Source organism: Prunus persica, chromosome G4, assembly GCF_000346465.2.
Source record: "Prunus persica cultivar Lovell chromosome G4, Prunus_persica_NCBIv2, whole genome shotgun sequence".
Taxonomy (NCBI): Eukaryota; Viridiplantae; Streptophyta; class Magnoliopsida; order Rosales; family Rosaceae; genus Prunus; species Prunus persica.
The window spans coordinates 22890092-22904860 of record NC_034012.1 but is presented as its reverse complement, the minus strand read 5'-3'; the positions used below and the strand labels follow the sequence as shown (position 1 = coordinate 22904860).

Here is a 14769-nt window from a genome sequence, read left to right as displayed (position 1 = left end):
TATTATTGAAGTGTGAGCGAAATTATCGACATCGATATTTTTCGATATTATCCATATTTATACGATATGTGTATGGATACGTTCCGAAATATCCGTGACTCGAAAAAACAATAATATTCTCGATATTTCGTCGATATTATCGATATTTTAGACTATGACTGTACATAAGCATAAAAGTGGGACCCAAAGTTTCCATGTAAGCACTTAACAGACTTACTAACGTTTAGCTAACGGAGGGAAAAAATTGTAGGGTTTCTGTGACGTTGTGTATGTACTCGTAAATGTCCCTAAAATTGGGTATGACCATATAGGTTGGGGGGTTTTATGTAGTTTGTCCATTTTTTGAGGCAACCCTCAAGCTTAGTGCAACAAAAACGGTAACATCCAATCTAATTTTTACCGAGTTGGTTGGCTTACAAGTTGAAATTGAGAAGAAAATGAAGGATGCTAATCATATAATGCAAAGGGTGGATGGTTCAATGAAGCTGAAATTTGATAAATATTGGGGCAGTTTTAAGGGTGTGAACAAGCTCGTGTTTTTAGGCCATGTTCTAGACCCTAGGTGGAAACTAGAATTCCTCAAAATTAGTTTCCATAATCTTAGAGCAGATGAGACAAGGGTTGAAGGAGTTGTTAGTGAGGTTAAAAAGTGCTTGCTCATTTTGTATAATGAGTATAAATGGGTTGATGGTACCCTTGAGGTTGAACATCAAATGAGGTAGTTGATGATACAACTGATAATGACATTTATGGTGATGATGTTCAATCCAAAATGGCTACATGTTGCAAAAAAGGAGAGAACAACAACTTGTGGTAATTTCTAATGATGTAGATAAATATTTTGCGGATCCCTCTAAAGACCCTAGAATAGAGGGTTCAACCTCTTGGATTGATGGAAAGGAAATCAATCAAGATATACATTCCTTTCAAAAGGTTGCCAATAATTTTTTTCAATCCCAAGTTCTACCATAGCTAGTGAGAATGCATTTAGCCTAGGTAAGAGGGTTGTTGATCCATTTAGAAGTTGATTGACACCTAAAATGGTAGAGGCATTAGTGTGTTCTAGTGATTGGCTTAGGACCGAAGGATTTAACTTCTACAAGGAACCAACAGAAGATGAGATTGAACTCTACAAGGAATGTGAAGAAATTGAAATAAGTAAGACATTTAAGCTTCTGTTTTTTGAATTTCAGCTTATGTATTTTTGGATTTTAGCTTCTGTTGTCATTAATTTAATTCATTATTCTTTTTTATTTGTAGTATCCTCTAATGCACAAGCTTTTACAACAACTACAAGTCATCTACCACCTCCTTTTTGAAGAATATGCCTACTCATGTGACATGCAAGAGCTTCTTCAATTGTTTTTTGCATGTACTATTATGCTTCTTCAATTGTTTAATTTGAATTTCTAATTTGATACAATTTCTTTTACTATTGGGTTGTGTTTAATTAGACTTTTGGAAGTTTGGGTTGTTTAACTTTCATTTCTTAGTTTAGGTTAAGTTTGTATTTAATCTTGACTACCCATATTTTTTTATTATTTGTTTGTGTTGTAATTTTGAACTTTGGATTGTTAAAGTTTCAACTTTCATTTGTAATTTTGAACTTTGGTTATTTGCTTATTTAGGAATTGCCCAGTTGAAGAAATATTTGTAAGATGTAAGGAAACAATTTTGGCAAAATTTGGAGGGCCACATTTGGCCCTTTAGCCCTCCAACCAGGCTACTTGTATCCCAGCTTTGGCCTATGCCAAATTTTTTGTGAGCCCAACGCATGTGCTTTCCAAGAAGAAAAGTATCACGCGTGGACAAGAGCACGAAACATCTCGTACAACTGCAAATCCAACAGCCAATATTAACGTTACTTTTTTTATTATAAATTTAAATCCTTTTTAAATTCGTTTTGTGTTATAAATCCATGGAATGTGGATGACTACTGTTGAACGGAAAATTTTCACAAAAGCAATTAGCCAAGAGTTTGACTTGGGTTAGAATTGAATTTGTTTTGTCCCTGCAATCTTATCAAGAAAAACATTTAAAAATAAAATAGATGTATTTCAGTGGTTTTGAAACACCAAGAGATAAGTATCTCGGTTGAGAAGTGGTCATCAGCTGGAATTCAAACTCATCATAAGATAGCCTCTATAAGAGGCATGACACGAGGGGAGGAAAAAAAAAAAAGGGAAGAGAACAGCAGAAGGACAGAAAAAGAGCAGAAAGGAGAATAGTCATAGCAAGAAGAAAAATTAGCAAGCAGACTTGAGAAAGGAAAGAGCCATTTCAAGGTAAAAAGATTAGTTCCATGGCACAATTTTCTGATTTTTTGCTCAAGATTTCAGGTTCCATTCAACTCAAGGGTTCCTGACCATGATGATTTCTATCATCATAAAAAGGTCCACAGAAATTCTTGGCTATGATGATTGAAATCATCATAACCAAGGAAGAATCTCTCCGACGCTTGGCTCCGCTCAAAGAACTCCAGCAGTGTTTTCAAGTTTGCCTTACATGATGATTTCAATCATCATGTTTTATGGCATAGTCTATTCCATCATGCACCACCAAATAAGCTCTTCCAGGAGCAAAGAATCCCTCAAATCATGGATGTAGAGATGAACCCACCATGGGATCAAAATCAAAAGAGCGAAGGCTTGTAATACAAGGGACATAAAAAGGTAATGAAATAAAAAAAAAGGGGGGCTGTATCGCACAGCCCCTCCTCCCTCTCTTGAATATTTCTTTGGTTTATTATGACTGGGAAAAAGAAAAGGACATGGACAATGGTACAACAACAGCAAACACAAAAAAAAAAAAAGGAGCTGGCAAGGCATGTACCACAAGTTCTCTCTTGGGTTTCTGAAGCAAAATGACAGGTGGTTTCCTCCACCAAACTCCAAAGCCTTCAAGCTGGCAGCACAGTCTCTACATACAAAAGAGAAGACAAGAGGTCAGAAGCATGGAAACAGACAAAAAAAAAAAAATCAAAGAAAAAGAGGAGTTCAAGGGGGGGGATTACCACGTGAAAGGCAAGAGGATTTCTTGAGTTATTGACCTTGGGAAAGTTACAGCACACAAAGGACAATAAGAGAGTTTGTCTCTTTTGGTTCCAAGTCAGCCTAGAAGCATCCAATTAATTGGAGGCTCTTCTATCGCTACTGCTATTGCTGTCCATGCAGACAAAAGTCCTAGTTAGTTCAATCAATAAATAAAATAAAAGAGAAGAACTAAGGAATGGCATGTGGGTTACCACGTAAAAGCCGCTTCCGTTTGATGGTGCAACAGGTGGCTTGAGCAAAGCTATGTGCTGGTCTGGAGAAGCAAACGAAGAATAATGTTAAGACTTTCGTTTTGTGGCTGTTTGCTGGTGCACACATGTTTTCTTTTTTTATAAGGAAGACAACCCAATCCTATGTGGACAAGAAGTTTACTTCACTGGATGATCCACCAGTTCCAAATCAATAAGGAGTTTAATCCATACTTCACTTGGAGAAGGATTTTTATCCTTTGGGTGTCTTAATCAAATTGAAAGACACCTGTTAATGGCACCAATACGTGAGGGGTCCAGCTGGAGCAAAGCAGGGCCACAATCACTTTTTCTTCACGGTTTCATCATCTCAAACGGCAAGCAAGATTGTCATATAGCTTGGCTACTCGAATGCTTCCATCCCAGGATGCCTTTAGCAATACATGGCAATAACAAAAAGGGAAACAATAAAAGGGGGTCAAATTTATACCAACTGCTGTTGTTAGCATCAAGAGAACTAAAAATATGTGATGCAGGTTCGGGTCTGCCAAAAAAGGAAAGAAACAAAGGAAGAGGACTTCTTCCTCTTTGACTTGCAGCAGAGTAAGAAAAAAAGAAGTCTTGGACTTCACGGACTTGCATGTCCAAAGTGAATCCAAGATTATGAAAAAGGGATGGGCTGCAACTCTACATGCAGCAAAACAAGGAATTTGAATTATGAGTCCAAATTCTATTGCATGAAGCTTATGATAAAAAAAATGGTGTTGCTGTGGGGCTGGCGCTGTACAACACGTTTCTCAAGACCAAAGCACCATTTTGGCACGCTCTAATTGCAACCACAGAAAATATCTATTTGCTGGCAGAGTAAAAATAATAAATCAAGGCTGGGGTGTTCAACCCACCGTCAAAAACAGCCAACTAAGGATCTTCATCATAATCCAAAATGAGCAATGTTTGTGTGTATCACATGCTTTGATCTTGGATTGCCCCTCCAGCAAACAAGAGAGATCACCCCTTCTTTTCATGAGTGTCAGCCAAAAAGAAGAAAAAACAGCTCATGAGTTGTTAAAGGGCTCCAAGACATGAGACGTGCCGACTCGTTGATGTTTAAGAGGTCAACAATTGGGTCTCTACCAACAAAGTGGTCAGCAAATTCAGTGACAATAAGGCTGCACCAAAGCAAAAAGAAAGAAAACAAAAGGAAGGAAATAATATTGTTGTGGAGGAGATGCCACCACGTGAAAGACCAAAACAAGAAAGCAGCAATATTGTTTTGTTCTCATTTTGCATGCAAGAAATAAACAAGAGGGTGGAGTCTTAGAACTTCACGGCTCCATATTTACTCAAGACAAGTTCGAGACAAGTTCACGGCTTCACGGCTCAAAGCTTCACAGGCCTACTTACTCAAGACAGGTTCGGGAAAGCAAAACACTAAGGCTTCACTCCTATAAGGATCTCCATAAGTCCGTTTGCGATAGGGTAGTTCCGCTCAAATTCAAAGCTGAGTCAATCAGGTACTGCTAAATCAATTGAGGTGGGCTTCATGGGTTTGTTGTACAAAGTCACAAAGGTTATGCAACAAGTCTAAGAGCCCAAAACACAAAGTCTCAAGTCCGCAAATGATGGATTATGGGCTTAAATTCCAAAAATGCCCATTAATTCTCAAATCGTCAAGTGAAGACTCAAGTGGCACAAAACCACACCAAATGTCAAGGGGTACAAAACCACTTCAAAAGCCACACTAAGAAATGTGGGAATCAACCACTGTGGCAAAGAAGCTATTCAGAAAGGAGTGCCAAGCGACTCAATCATACTGTGTCGATGACTCCATTCCAAAAAAATGATTGCTCGTGCTACGAGCATTGAGCTCACTCTCAAAAGATACCAAAGGAGCATCAATATGGATTAACAGGCTTGTCAACCACAAAAGCCCATTAATCTCAAATCCTCCAAATCATGCATGGATACAAGTGCAATTGTCAATTTTTTTGGGAAAATTAATGGGATAATCAAAATTACTCATTATTTTTCTTGGACATTGACAACCAGAAAAGTGGTACAAAACCATTCAATTTTCTCATGGGTCATCTACCCATGCAAATTCCAAATGAGATTAAATTCAAATATCTCAAACACAAATTCTTAATTAGTGGGCCACACTTATCCATTAATTTCCAATTTTTCCCATAGGTCATCTACCTATGAAAATCTCCAAATTGTCCCAAAGACACAAATTCTCAATTAGTGGGCCACAGTTACCCATTAACTTCCAAAATTTGGAACTACGTCGGTTTGATCCCGTCAAGGGTACGTAGGCAGTCTAACATCCCAATAGACGCAACCGCAATCAAATTTAAATATCTGGTTTATCTTAACCAAATTTTGCCAAAACACTTTCCCAAACGCAATTGTCAATGTTTAGGAAAAATTAATGGGATAATTAAAATTACTCATTATTTTTCTTGGACATTGACAACAACGAAAGTGGTACAAAACCATCCAATTTTCCATGGGTCATCTACCCATGAAAACTCTAATGAGATTAAATCCAAGTCTCTCAAACAGAAATTCTCAATTAGTGGGCCACACTTAGGCAATCTAGAGATTCAATCTAGATGCAACCATCCCAAATGCAATTCCATATCGAATCCCTGGTTTATTCAGCTAAATTCACTCAAACAGTTCTCAATACAATTCAAATCAAATTTCCCTCGCAATGAGTCATTTATTCATTACGATTCTTTGAACTACGAGTGGCTTGATTCCCACAAGGGATACGTAGGCATCCTGAGGTTGGACTTGGGAGCAGTTGCAAAATCAAACACACACGTTCTGTTTCTTTATGATGGAATCAAAGGGTGTTCCCTTGAAGCAAGGGATTGTAATTAAGAGACTTGCGTCTCGAATGGGTCGAACCTAAAATAATAAAACCCCTTTATTTAATTAGTGGTGGTGAAATTATATTAGGAGGATTACATTTTCCTTCAACAACTACCATTATATCCATTATCTCCACCTTTTGTTGTTTTGTAACATATGTTATTAGTATAGTAATTAGTAGCCATTAATTTATATTTAGTGGGTTAATTTCCTATGGTTGTAAGCCTATAAATAGGTACTTATCAAAGATGAAGACAACAAGTTCATAGAACAAATTCTTTGTCTTTCTCTTCCTCTTATTGCTCTCTACAATTCCCCCTAGTTTTATAACATTTTGTTTAAAATATATAAATTGATTATGACCGTTGGAGGTCAAAACCATTGAACCATTGAAACGCAGCCTATTTTTTAATTTTTTTAAAATTGCCTTTGTTGGCTTTATTATTATTATTTTTTTAAAAAAATTTAAAAACTAAAATATGTCTATAAATACCTCAAAATTTCTTCAAAAATTTTCCACTCATTTCATTCCACATTTCTTACAAATTTATTTTCTTTACTTATTTTGTTATTCATATTGTTTGAAAAATATCCTGGACTTTGAAGGGATGAAATTGGTCACGAGTGGAAGATGAACATCTTTGCAAGGCTTTCATAAAAGTCTCCGAAGATAGTGTTGTGGGTACTAACCAAAAAAGCATTGGGTTTTGGGAACGCATTTCACAAAAATACACAAGGGCATCATCAATCCTTCTATTTACAAAGGAAGGAGATGAAGTTGTGAGATATTAAATCTTAAACACTCCATTTATTGACATTTGAAGATGAAGATAAGAGGTGCCACGTCGACAAAAATCTAATCGGAAATCTAGACAGTTGCTCCCGGACCGACACGTGTCACTCGAAAATTATATTCGAAAAATTATTAAGATTCCTTTAGGATAAGACGTGCCACATGAACACAAAATCTTATCAGAAATCTTGTTAAATGCTTATCAACGTACACTTGTCATATAAGGAATATTGTCTCTAAATAGTAGTTTAATTAAATTAAGCAATACATAGTTGTGGAATGTATGAGTGTTGTACCATAGTTTTTTTCAAAATAATAACATAAAGGGCCCTAAAATATAGTTCTACATGTCTGGAGATGGAAAAATTTAATCCTACACTATTCTTTAAAAAATTAATATTATGGATGGCTAAATTTATAGCTTTGGACTACATTTAGCCATATGGCTGGAGATGACCTAAGTTGTTTAGGATTGCTCAGTTGTTTAAATATCCATCTCATATTTAAATTCAATGGAACTGCCGAGAACAAGCCCAACTGGATTCAGAAAAACTAGGCCCACTTAAAAATTACTCAAAATTAGGCCAATAACCATGTTTGCAAAGGGTCGGTACATATTAGGGCCGAACGGATTCAATCGAAAGTCTCTGTCAAAGTGAATTTTGGCAAACCGAGAATTGTGGTCTTGACACCGGTCTCTATTTAGGCAATCCGCTTCTCTCCAATTCAGTAGTCGGCTTCCCTACCTAGATTCGGTTGCCGAACTGAAGCCACCCTTCATAAATATTCAAACAGAACTAGGTGTTTTAACTTCAGTAAATCACAATAGCCCACCCAAAATATAAATAAATATCAAAACATATCCACTGGTATAAGCCTAGGAGTATTTGTATTTATTTTTCCACGCCTAGGAGTATTTATATTTATTTGTCCTTTTAATTTAGATTAAATGGCATCGAAATTAAAAAAATTAACCAAGAAAAAAAAATGGCGAACTCCAAAACTACAAATATTCCTATGTGTAATCTTTTAGCACTAAATCACCAACCAAGAAAAACTGAAACCACAAGGATGCATCATCCCACATGAACCAGTAAGTTCAATAAACTCAAGATTCATGCTAAAAGTCTAGTCTACTTATGAATTTCTAGGTTTTCTTAAATACCTAATTACAAATTAATGGCCAATTAACATCAAGTATATATATATATATATATATCGCTACAGTAGATATGGATTATATGAAAATTAGAGAAGAGAAGAGGAAAATAACAAAGAAAAGGAAGGAGAGATTTAGAGCTTCAGGTCAAAATTGTTGAGGACAATTGCAAAATTCAAAGAGGTGGAAGAAGGAATAAGAGAGGTTCCAAAGAGAAAGATCAGAAAAACTTGCTTGGGCCAAGATTTGAAGAAGATGAGTCGATGTTGAACGAAGGAGAGGTGGAGTCGCAGAGGCGGAGTCGCGAACCACATCGAGAGGCGTGTTCAATATAGCGAAAGCTTATTTTGCGAACCCATTTTCAGTGTCTCTGTATAAGGAGAACGAGTGAGGGGTATTTTTTACTATTGGGCTATATAATCTCATTTAAATTAGTCTCCTTTCTAACCAAATATGGGCTTCATGTCCAATTTAGCACAGTCCTATCTAGTGAGCCCTACCAAACATGCCCAAAAAGAACTAATTGCTGAAAAATATAATGTTCACATTGAAGAATAGAACAGTTTAAAGTTGAGCAGTTTATTTTTTGACACATTTTGACCTATGGAAAAACAAGACTTGAGGTTAATTATGTTATTGTTGCTAATGTTATAGATAAATTCAATAGGAAAAAAAAAAAAAAAAAGGAAGAGTTTTTGATTCATCAGGACGACTTGGAATAAATGGCAATTCATATGCTACGCGTTGAGGGATGGAGGATTCGAACACATAAGTTCTTCTAGTACCGCTGAATTTTTCATTGGCTTTGAACACAGGAAAAGCCCCTCCCTCACGTTGGCTGCCCTATTTTCTTATCTATACGACCTGCAATTAGTGGCCAATTTGTAGTGGTTATAATTCAAAAGAAAAAAAGTACCAACTAATTCTATATAAACCTTATATCTTCCTGGACTCTCTGAGAAATCTAAGTAAATTGTTATTGCAAATCTGAACAAATCTTATTTTCATCATCAAAAATCAAAATAGTATCAACAAATTGTTCAAACTTATTATTTTGGCCTAACTTATGCTGAATCTGTTCAACAAATTGTTACGTGTGAATGTAATGCCATTTCTAGAGGCATTTCAAGTCACATTCTGTAATGAAAGCTTACAAATTAATCAATCCATAACCGTTCATTCTTTGAGTTGGTTCGCTTTTTGCAAGGAATTACAACATTTTACATGTGTTACCTAATCTTAATTACAATTGTAACTAATGATTAGAGACCACAAACACAATTCACAGATCTACATGGCGAACCCCTCCATCGGTGCTGGAGCTCAAGTTTGCCAACTTTATAGGTCCACTGGTGAAAAATCTTGACAGGATGAGTCTTGCAACATTCTCAGCTGCGGTAGCGCTCGTCTCCATTGTACTTGCTGCATTCTCAAAAGCATTTACATAGTACAAATGCTGACCATCCAAAATAAATGGTGCAAACACTTCAGGAGCAGTGTAATGGGGGTATGCACCCCAATTTATTCGAATTGTCTCCGTCCGCACACTAGTAGTTGCAAAAGCAAACGATAATCAGTATTCAAATGATTAAAATTAAACCTGCCCATGGGGTCTAATAAACCAGATAAAGATCCCACCAGTTCATGATTGGCAAATAAATGGGTACCACTTCCACCTATTGGATTTTGTTATTAGGGAACAGTCAGGCAGGCAGTCTACTCATCCAAGCAAACCCAAAAATAAATATTAAATTACCAAAATGCCTCTGTTGAAAACTACATAAGTTACCTACTATATCTGTGGACCCGCATTTACACCAAAAGTTTCAAAGTTGTTGTCTGGGTAAGATTTGCATAAACCGACTTTTGAAACTACTTAGTGCTCTAGACGACCATAAATATTTTTGTTCAACAGGCATCCTGAGTTTTTTTAAACCTAGGCTCACTTTCAACAATGGCGACCCTGAATTTTTGAAATTGTTAGCTGAACACAAGTGTAGCATGTGACAATGCAGAGTGCAGACAAGTTACTCAAATGTTATTTTTCCATTTACAATGACATACAGAAACTAAAACAATATTCTACGACCAAATTCGTGAGATCAACCAGGATATGCATTTGGAGATATTTTCAACTAAGATTTTAGTAGGTCAACAAGCCATGATTACAGACATTACAGGAAATCATAACAAAGTGTGAGTTAACACATCCCTGGAATCAACATTTAGAGAGAGAGAGAGAGAGAGAGAGAGAGAGAACTGCTATGAAGGAAAGATTAAGAGAGAAATTTGAGTTAACACATCGCTGGAATCAACATTGTTGACGTGCATCTATGTCAACTGTCAAAGAGGCCTATCTATCAATTGGTCAGGCCATGCCTAATTGGACAGATCAATGGACTACCGTGATGATGGATGGTTTTAATGAGTTTTGTACAATTTGATAGGATCATGATGATTGCAGTCAATGGGTGGATTTAAAAACTACGAACCCTGTGAAATACATACACAAAATGTATTCTTTAACAAGGATTTTTTGGTCAGTTTCCAGAACTTTTTAGCACAAACAAGGCATGTCTAAGGTTATTCAGTTTTAATTCCTTTCAATGGTTGAACCTGGGTTCAAACTTTCAAGATTTTCTCAAGTCCACTATATATAATGATGTCCGGTGGAAGATTTACAGTGAAACAATGTTAAGCATTCAAGGTTAACATTATTGACATTTGACAATTGGGGACGAGAAAAAACTGATCACACTCTGAGGGTTGTCCTATTCTCTTTTCCTGTATAATGCAAATGAGTGATGACTATAACTTAGATTGTTACCTGAAGATACTATCAAGAGTTGCATCCGCCATTGGTTTACGAGAGAATATCTTGTAAGTGAAATCATTCTCATTATGTTGCTTCAGAACTGAGATACTTGAGAATGGAAGATCAGGATCCTCAATTGTGCCAACCAGTTCTGGGATTTCTGCCACAGAATTCAGGCCAAAATATACCTTGCCCAAAAAACATACAAATTAAACCCCAAAACCTAATTGAATAAAAAAGAAAAGAAGTCACACATGATATTTAGCATTGCTGGGTTACTTACAGGATTTAAGAGGCCCCTAACAAAAGTTGCATGTGTGTGTTGCAACTCTCTCTTAGGGATTGAGATTGGAGGAGTAAACTGAACACTCAACTCATCTAAAGGTGTAGCAACCACTGCAACATCACATGTATAACTGTTTCTCTGGGTGGAATTAAGTTCATAATATTCTCCCTTTGAAGAGATAGATTCTATCTCTTCATGAAGGTGCAAGTCAACCTCTGAACGATCAATCAATCCGGCAGCCATCTGCCAGTTCCCTCCTTTAATAGACCACAATCCTCCGCCAGATCCTGCCAATGAAACTGCACCAGCAAGTCCACTCATATTGACACTTTGGCCATAATTGATTCTTGTGATGACCTGCAGAATTCAGCAGAGAACTAACTTCTAATGAAATCTCGAAAACCTCAAACACCACTGCACTTGTAAGCCAATTTCATAGTTCAAAGTATCAACATTTCAACAAACCAAGAGTTTTCCTTAAGTTGAAATGAAGTGGAACCTCTCCCCAGACCTATGAAACATGCTTTTGTTTCCATTTACACTGACTGAAAGGAAACCAGAAAAAATAGAAGCCCTGTATGCTAAGAAAACCTAAACATACAAGAACTGAAATAGCACTTTTACATAAGGGAAATGAATGACATGGCCTACGTCCAATAATATGTAAATGAGCTTGTATCTAATCCTTGTTGAGGAGAAAATATGTAATACACAAACGAGAAAAGCAAAATCAAAATCAAATAAAGTACTTTTCAAACGTGAAGCTAGGCCAACAAAAGACGGTAAGATGGGTCCCATATGCTCGTGTTTTTGTTTGAGGTTATACATCCATTCATTGTACTGAATCCCCTGTCTTGCAAAATTATATCCTTTCCTAGTAAGAACCGAAATCCAAAAGGATATCATCTTAAATCATCAAACCAAGTTTCACAATTCTAATACGCACGTGCTGCAAATTTAGCAATCCCATGCATGATGATACAGTTTATAAAACACTGAAACAATGAGTTGAAACTTCAAAATCCTCTATGCTTTATAGAGAAATACAACATGTGTATTCAAATATAATTTTTTGTCAGGTTAGATTCACTTCACAACATAATCCAAACTGCATTCTTCTTAACAATCTAACTGAAGTGAAACTAGTGAGAATTGTTATGCACAAAGAAATATACCATATTTTTCACATATAACGAAAAAAGAAAAAGAAAACTAAGGAATAGCAAACACCCTCGAAAATTGTTGTAGCGGGAAGGTTCTTACAGTGACAAGCTCTTGTATCAATAAGGGAGACAAGCCAGCATCAGCCAATTCCATAGCCAAAGTCCTTGTGGTGAGATTATACAAACCAGCCCATTGAAGCATCTCATCCACTGTCTCAAAAACAGGTCTTGTCTCAAGGCCTTGATAATACTTGCAGAAGTTATTCACAGCACTCTGCACCAGAAAAATCACAACCAAAAGCTAAAGCCCACATAAAATAGAATAATAAAAAGGAAAAAAGAAAAGAAAAGAAAAGAAAAGAAAGGGAGATAACCTCAACAAATCTCTCCATCCTGACAAGGGAGAAGCCATATCTGAGGAGCATGATGAGTGAATTAGCAAGAGAAACAATCTTCTGAGCAAAGGGAAGCTTGGATTTGAAGCTGAGAGTCTTGAATACAAACTTATGGCCATCCCAAATTGCAAAACCAGAAGAGGACTCGGAATCGGAAGGGGTGTTGATGGTGAGGTTGAGGAGCTTCGTGTAGTTCAAGGCGTGCAAGTTCCTCGGGTGGAGAACGGAGGCGCCGGCCTCGAAGGTGTGGCCGGAGACGTTGACAGTGGCCATGCGACCCCCAACGACGCCGTTTCGCTCGAAGATCCGAATGGTGAAGTCGAGATTAGGGGGAGAGTAGCGGCGGAGGAAGTGGGCCACAGAGGACCCACCGATGCCGCTGCCGACGATGCAAATAGAAACAGCAGAGCCTGCGTCGCCATTTGCATTTGCATTTGAAATCAACAGTGGGAGGAGGAAGAAGAGTGAGAATATTAAGCTCCTACTACTGAGTCTGATTGTGGAAGCTGATGATGCCATTGCCAATGCCAACAACATGTTTTTCTTTCTTTTGAGAATTGTGCAGTGAACCAAGTTTAATTAAATTTGTTCTGCTTCGTTCTAACTTGTAATTCTGTTGTTAATGGGTGAGGGATGCGACTACTATGTTGACTGGGGAATAAAAACTTTAAAAAAGACACGAATACAAATACTCCAAGGCTTCTACCAGTGGATCATATTTATATTTATTATTGTGTAAAAAGACAATTTTTTAACTTTGGATATTTATTTTATTCTTCTACAGGCTAGATGGAGGAAGAACAGAGAGCTTAATGAACGGATCTCCTAAAAATAAAGTTAAGCATCTCAAAAAGTAGATAATATATTACGAAAAATTAAGACATAATAGTTTGAACATAATTTGCTAGCACAAGGTTCCGGAGGCATATTATGAACAATGCAGTCATCCACAATCCTCCAAATCAGTTTCAATCCTTTAACTGGATCCATAGCGGCAATCATTTCATACTATTCATTTACAAACAAATAAAAAATCATTAGAAGTCATAATTTTCTTCTCGCTCTATCCAGCTCCCACGTGATAGGATATAAAGGCACTTGTACCTATTATAAGATGACAAGTGTCATGTCATGATTTGTTGAGTTAGTTAGATTGCTTAGTCGAGAAGATTACAATATAATAATACATAAGAATCGTGTAGGCTGGTAATTGATTGATTTAGCAAGAAACTGAAATAAAAAACAAAATCTTTTTCTTGTTGTAAAGTCAAGGATGGATCCCAAAATGGTAGAGCCCACTACCTAATTGATTGAAGAACATCATGATTAAAGTACTGTGGGAAGGCATCATTACACATTCACGGGAAGCCAAGAAACTTTGCCTATAAGTGGACTTCCTCCCTTCATTGTAATTGACTGAGAACAAACATTCAATGAAGAGATCAGTTTCTATACTTTCTCTATATCTCAATTCCCTCTCTACAATTTCCTCTAGATTTATAACATTTCTTCAATTCTCTCATATTCTTCTCATTCTCTTTAATGTTTTCACAACGCAGCTTTTAAAGAGGTAGGCTCTTCAACGTTCTACTTGTTTAAAAGGGAAGAGTAATATGATAATAGGGTGTAGATGAGTTTATTGGTGGACTCCACTTTTATTAGAGAGATGGTATATAAGTTGGTATCTAAAGTTGGTCTTCCTAGCATTTTCCTTCTCCTAAAACTATGAAGAGTGGTGGGGTGTGAGGTATGTATGTGTATAGATGTACTAGGGTTAAGTATTAAGTTGGATGACTTTTTTGTCTTTTTACACAATAATAAAACTTAAGAGCTTAATAATTTAAGTATTTGGGTGAATAAAGAGAAGTGTGGGATTTAAATAGAAAAAATCTATTTATTTATAGTATTAAAAGTGAGGTAATCAATTTAATAGAAAATCAAACGGCGAAGTTGTGGGTTAGGGTATTGTTGTCAAATTACGCAGGCAATAAAATTAAAGTTATCAATTTAATAGAAAATCAAATGATATAATTGACA

General features: G+C 36.5%; 1 protein-coding gene across 1 annotated transcript; it reads right to left on the bottom strand.

Moving 5' to 3' along the window:
* LOC18780160 (farnesylcysteine lyase) lies at positions 9050–13641 on the bottom strand. The gene is made up of 5 exons (XM_020562716.1): positions 12712–13641; positions 12438–12611; positions 11172–11531; positions 10901–11076; positions 9050–9620 (listed from the first exon to the last, which is right to left on the bottom strand). Exons 1-5 carry the CDS (start codon positions 13267–13269, stop codon positions 9356–9358), a joined length of 1533 nt encoding a protein of 510 aa, XP_020418305.1. The 5' UTR covers positions 13270–13641; the 3' UTR covers positions 9050–9355.